General features: G+C 35.9%; 1 protein-coding gene across 1 annotated transcript; it reads right to left on the reverse strand.

Moving 5' to 3' along the window:
• Positions 1-502: 502 nt before the first annotated feature.
• ccl25b (chemokine (C-C motif) ligand 25b) lies at positions 503-2027 on the reverse strand. Its single transcript, XM_084395576.1, has 4 exons — positions 1888-2027; positions 1675-1758; positions 1220-1349; positions 503-1085 (listed from the first exon to the last, which is right to left on the reverse strand). Exons 2-4 carry the CDS (start codon positions 1736-1738, stop codon positions 962-964), a joined length of 318 nt encoding a protein of 105 aa, XP_084251702.1. The 5' UTR covers positions 1739-1758; positions 1888-2027; the 3' UTR covers positions 503-961.
• Between the last annotated feature and the right edge of the window lie 5070 nt (positions 2028-7097).

A 7097-nucleotide genomic window follows, 5' to 3' on the forward strand; every position in this document is an offset into this window, starting at 1 on the left:
CAAATAAGGCTTTTGCCCACACAGCAAGATTAAATGGATGCGATGACAGGTTTAGATCCAGAGTATTTGAATCGCAGCTATTTGGCATGGAAGTGAGAAACTTTACTCAGTAAGTTATCCCACACCAGCAAGTTTAGGCATCACCTGTCACACCTCAAAGTGCTACTTTGGCATTCGAAAGATACAGAGATAAGAATGGCCTAAATCAATCACAAAGATCTTACGCATGAACAAACACATGCTCAGTGGCATGGAAGCAACTGGAAAATAAGAGCATTTTCTTAGAAAGGCTGAGACCCTGAAAGGCAAACTTACTTTATTACCAAGCTTTTCTCATTAAGAAATTAATATTTAATTTAACGGCTAAATTAAGCAGTGTCTCAATTTTTGGTTGTTATATACAGTATATATTAAATTGATTTAGTTTATTATTGATATGCTAGATCATTGTTATAGAAATTGTACAGAATATTGCACAAGAAATAAAAAGACAAGCCAATTTAAATGTACAATTACAACACTTTATTATATACCGAATGCCCTTTTACCCACCCAAGCACACTACACACACACACACACACACACACAGAGTGAGAGAGATATACAGATATAGGCTATGCAGTTCACAAGTTACATGTATATTCGACTAAAACATCAAAAAAGAGAAAAAAAGTATACAAAGTATAAAAAGGATTCATTGTGGAGAATGGAAACAATTCACAGTTCGTACATTCATATTGTTCTAATACAATGAACAGAAGCAAACCAATACAGTTCATTATGAACCTCGGCACGAAGATAGCAATTCAGTCTGATGTAGAAAATATATGAATCAGCAGGAGTGATGTTATAAACTACATTTTATAGTGTATTGGTCTAATACACATTTTCTTTGTGTGTGGTTAAAAATACAAGTTTCGCCTGCAGTGGCGTGATCAAATCTGTCTCAGAAACTCGTACACTACACAGTGGCTGTGTTTCTCATATCTATTTTCTTCATGAGTTCTTTCACCCAGGCGCTTTTTGGATCAGCACAGAGCGTCCTTGATTTCTTCAGCTTTAAACTGTTTGGAGACCAGACAAATCTAAATAAAAAAAGACATACATATCTCTGCAAATTGCTGTGTACTAGCTGCATAATACAACCCAGTGTTACTGGTACCATGAAATCCAGCTTTCCAAGTGTTTGTGTTTTATGTGCTTGATTTAAAATACTCACACAATAGCAGGAATGTTACATCCTCCATCTGTTTCCTGTATTCTGTAACTCACTACATTTCTTCTCGTGGACTTCCTCAGCCCTACAATGTACCTCAAACAGCAGTTTTCATAGGAACCTGAGAATAAATCTTTATATATTAAGTTAAGTTTGCATTAAGTTTGATTCTGTGATTTTAAATAATATTCTTGTCTTATAAAACCATTCATTTTGTTACCATTCTATTTTTTTTATATCTATTTATGAAAAAGCACGCTTCATCACTCTTTCTTCATTTATCATTTTTAATTTCCTGTTAAACCCTTGTATAAAAAAGCTGAAATGTTTTAGAAACTGACCAGTTATTTGTATATATTTATATTACATATTTTTAACTGTATATTTAATATTACAAAATTAATATCATATTATCAATGCATAATTGAAGTGATCTCACTTTATTAATCAGTTCTTACCTTGTGCCACACTGGGATACATGCAAGCCAACAGCAGGAGAAAAACCAGGATTTGAAACTTCATGGCTGAATGCTGTGTATAAGCTGCAAGAAAAGACAAGGAAATGTTTAGTATAAGCAGTTTTGCATTTCATTATGTGCATCCACCAGCCAATGTATATAATAAATAACATGAGGCTCTAATAATAGCTAGACCGCATGTCTCATCTTTACCTCAGAGGTTCTCAGAAGAATGATGTTTTTCTTCACGGCTAAAGCTGCTCTTATCTCCTCCTCTGCTTAGTTAACACTTTTTATAGCAACAAAACCTGATCCTTAGCCACGCCCCCTGTCACATTTTGCCAAGATTCTACTGCATTAGACGCTGTTAAAAAAAGTGGATCCTGTTGATTGACTTTCAGTATTGTTTTAACAAATTGCAATTGACTTAAGAGTTCCTGCACTACAATCATAAAGAGGATACCTGAAGCGATATCTCTAATATCTTAAACCTCTATATCTGGTCAGTATAGGAGATGGTTTAGTGTGAGGGATGGAACCGCTGGGAGTCTGGAGGTTTTTTTTACAGCCCCCATTTCTCGCCCCTGCCATTATTGCACAATATAACATCTTTGCCAAATCCTTTCCCCTTAAACATCTGCTTTAGAACTTTCTATGTCTGTGTGCCAATAAAACAGAACAAAATCTGATGTATTGTGCAACGAGATTCCCCTAAATTGATCACGCTTTTGAAAATGTGCATGTTGTGCGTTTATGTCACATTATCTCTTCCTCCCTTATGTGTCTAAACAATGATCATCGTTCACTATCTTGACCCTGACCTGGCCTTAATCTGACCTAAACTGCAGACTTGTGTTTCTTAAAGGAGATGGTTTAGTGACAAATAATTCAGTGTGCCAAAATCGGGGAAATTGGGGAATTCCATTTTAACTCTTTCATGCATAGTGGTCACTACAGTGGACAGCTATTAAAAAAAGCATTTTCTTGAATTTGCACGGGTTTTGATGGCATAGTTGCACATCAGCGTCTTCAGTGGACCCTGGTGCATCATCCTATACATTGCAACCAAGTGGCAAGCCGTTGTGTTTCGATTTTTTCCCCCTCCAAACCAAGATGGCCAATGGTCAGTTAGAAATGCCAAGTTGCTCCGGGAATATCCACCCATTCCTTCTATCCTAGGAGACTCTTGTAGGTAAAAAAAATATTGCAGCATCAAGCAATATCTAATGAGTCCTATCACAGTTAAATTTTCCACGTTTTGATTTTAGATTGGGAGAAAAAACTGATTAACCATCTGTCCACTATAGTGGACCTCATGCATATGGCTATATTTCAGCTACAATTCATACTTATACTGTGAATATTGTTTTTGAAAAACACAAAATCCTGACTGAGGTTATCATAATTCATGCATGAAAGGGTTAATAAACAACTAAACAAACATTTCACCATGCACGACATGAGAATCTCATCCTTGAATTGGTGCATCTTGTTACAGACGTTTAGAGGCTGTTGTTTGACCTTTAATAAAAAAAGTTCCACTTCACCAAGTCTTGAGGGTAATAAAGTGAGGGTCAGATTTATTTGAAAATTTCAAGAGATCTCTACATTTGCTTTCAAAGAATATTGAGTTTTTGTTTCCCTCAAACTTAGAAGACACTTCAGCCTCTTTGGGGACCACCCGGCAACACTGATGGAATGTTAATTAGTCCCATATGGAGAACTGTTGGTTTGATTGATTTAGTCTTGTAGAACTTTTTGTAAACATTTTTGTTCTTTTGTCACAAGAACATTCTGACAGTGTCTCTGCTTAAGTAGCCAATTATATTACACTGAAAAAAGGGATATGCGCATATTTGATTTATGACATGCCATCTTCCCCCTAACCACGTTTTTATTAAGTCATATTTCTATATGTTACAGATGTTCTTGATTTCATCTCTCTTTTCGGAGGCTTGCAAGTAGAATTTATGCGACAACTTGAACATCTTAATCCACTCTCCCACAGCTGTGAACATTCCATATTCTTTTTGCATTGCTGAGAGTGGAAGTAATGCAGAAACGTAACCTCTTATAGAATTTATTTGTATACTATTGGCTTATTCCTACTTGCTCGGTTTCTGTTCTTGGACTCTTTAGTCCTCTGCATGACTAATTCTTCAAGAATGAAATACAGTCAATGGAATAAGCATAGATATGTACGCTACAGCTACAGTAATCAAAATTATTCAACCCCCATATTGCAAATCTGGTTTATTGGCAAAATGTACACACTTACAGCTGTTTGCATTCAACAAATCAAACAAAAGTAATTGAAATAGCTCAATACAACATGTTCCAAGTGGCTTCCCCAAAATCAAAAGAAAATGCAACTTTTAATGACTTCTGCAGTCTCAAAAAATATTCCAGGAATTCTTCTGCAACAAAGCCTTGTTGGAAGGTCCAATGACGCCCAAGCTTCCTCACTGATGACATGACGTTTTCTCCTAGGATTTCCTGATACATCAATGATTCCATCTTTCCTTCCACAGGCTGCAGGCTTGCCCGTGGATGCAAACCAGCCCCAGAGCATCACCGAGCCACCATCATGCTTAACCTTTTCACTTGTGAGTTTAAAATATTCTGGCTGACCCCCAAGTGTGAGTTTTTCAAGGCGACTGTTATTTAGAATGCATCACTTTTACTGTTTCCATGGTGATGCGTCATTGCTTGTCACGTGACACACCGCATCCAAAATAGTGCTGAATGACTTCATTTTCCATTTTTTATTAAATATATTCACAAATGTGCTAGCTAGCATGAAATATCTGATATTCCGATTGTCAAATATGTGCAAGTGGATGCGTTTTGTTGTTTAAACATCTTTATAACGATCGCGTTAGTTGAGCTTTATGCGGGATGGGCCTTGTTAGTTTGCGCTGCGTTCAGAGAATCGGATCTGTTGGATTTACAACACGTGAATTCATCCACTTCTCCCGAAATACATGAAAGTATGTGGCTGGTGAACTGGGAGAAAAACAGAGTAAACTTTAAAGTTACTTACACAATGTGTATCTGATATGAATAAAACGTGTCGTCTACTTACAATGGAAAGGATTATTATTGCCGCTTCCGTAGACATCAGTGTGTATTTTACAAACTCTAAATGTATTGTTTTTTTTTGTCTTATGTGAATTTAAATGTCTGAAACCTAAAATAAACATTAAACACTGAATAGACTGAAACCACTGAATAGTTGTGATATATACAGGGTTCCTGCAGGTTTCAGTTAGTCAAATTTAAGACCTTTTTAAGACATTTTAAGACCATAAAGATTGAAATTTAAGACCTACACGACACATTGCCCAAAAAATATTCAAATCAAAGAATTCATTTTATTTCAATGAATTCAGTAATTGAAAAAGCATTAACTTAATTTACAGATAAAGCAATCACATTAGTAACCTTCCAGACCCAACAACATGTGTCAGAGAAAAGAACAGAATCAGATATTTTTTTTATAGAAAATTGTACTTTGCATTTTATAGGCCTACTGTAAAAAACACATAATTAGTTGATTTTAGTTGATCATAGTTGATCATAACTAGAGATGAAATGGCATGAACATTTCATTTAATTATTATAGTGCCAAAAATTACCACTGTTATCACAGAATCCTGTTCAAAAAAGTACTAATACTACACAATGAAATCAATTCACCAAGTTTTATGTCGAAAAACAGCAAATAACAAATAAAATTAGCATCAATACACACTAACATAAACATTAAAATAATACGATTAAAAATGATAGCTAGATTTTAAAAGTGACTAACATGTAGGCTACAAGTTCAAATAAAGTTGACAAAAAAGGTTTTTATAAAAAGATAACCCTCACATATTTCAGACTTTAATTTATCTTTTGTGACTCATTCTTTTTATAAAAAATGATTTACTGACATTTACAATACAGTTTAGCTTATCTTTTATTATTAATAGTAAAATTCGGTCCGATTTTCCCGTGGCGTCTGTCGTTGCTATGCAACCATGCATTGCGCTCTCCACAATGACAAAAAAGTTTTAGTGGCTAATGGATTTCCACCTCCGAAAAACACTTGCTGTAGCTCTATTACAAGATTTATTTACGGAGAAGAGAAAAACACCCGTAGTGTTTGGGTGCACCCGCATCCTTCATGTCTTTTTTCATGTTGCTGCACCTGGAAAAAAACGAGCGCGTTGCTTCAATTACAGTGCCGGCCCGAGCCTTTTGGGGGCCCTAAGCAGAATTTGATTTGGGGGCCCCCTCCCACCACGCGGAGTCACCTAGCTGTGCTTGACGATTATTGACCCAATGTCACTCTATAATGTTACATTATAAATTAATACAATGAGGTTATGTATTAATACAAAATAAATACTTAATAAAAAATAGATATACTTAAAATGTTTTAACTTTTTCTTTACCCTTTTTACTACTTCTTTGAAACTTCTGAAAACAAATTGTCACAAAACATATAAAAAAAAATAATTTGCAAAATATCCTCCAACGTTTTGCAAGATGTCTTGTATGAACATGACGGAGTATGTTTTTATGTTTCCACTGTTCGATCGCGCCCGCGCCTCACACACACACACACACACACACACACACACACACACACACACACACACACACACACACACACACACACACACACACACACACACACAACATATTCAGCAGCATACACACACACACACACACACACACACATACACACACACACACACACACACACAACATATTCAGCAGCATTGCAATGACATCGCAGCCTGTTCGTTATAGCCGTAATAAAATATAATAATAAAATAGTCAACCTAACATATAAAATTACACTGCTCTGTTTAAATAGTCAGTAGCCTACAATTCGTACCATTTCATCGCTGCGTAGCCTAAGCACCGCTCCACTGTGATGTTTCCAAGCACATTTTTGCGCATGTGAAGAGAATGATTTTTTTCCCTCGATATTGGATTTCAAGCACATTTTTGCGCATGTGAAGAGAATGATTTTTTCCCTCGATATTGGAACGTGGGTGAAGTACAAAGAAGCTTATAATAAAGAATAGTTTGCCATCCAAATCCATCGCGAATGTTGAAACATTTTGATTCTAATGAGAGAGGTAGGCTACGTGAGACCAACGCCGCTTTCACTTTCGCTTTAAATTATTTCGTTTTGGCTTGTTTATAGTTATTTTTTTATTCTTGTTCTGTTCTGAATATCATTAAACTTAAAGGACAAATCATTGATCAAATCAATTTTTTGTGACATGGCTTATTAGCCTACCGTGACTTTGCGCACGAATTGTCTATGCACGCGAGGTTATGCGCATGACTCAAACACTGGCAGTAACAGCAGCAGTTGTAGGCAGGTATATTGATCATGAAATCAGAATTTCCTTGTCTTG

This window comes from Rutilus rutilus, assembly GCF_951802725.1.
Source record: "Rutilus rutilus genome assembly, chromosome: 22".
NCBI classification, from domain to species: Eukaryota; Metazoa; Chordata; class Actinopteri; order Cypriniformes; family Leuciscidae; genus Rutilus; species Rutilus rutilus.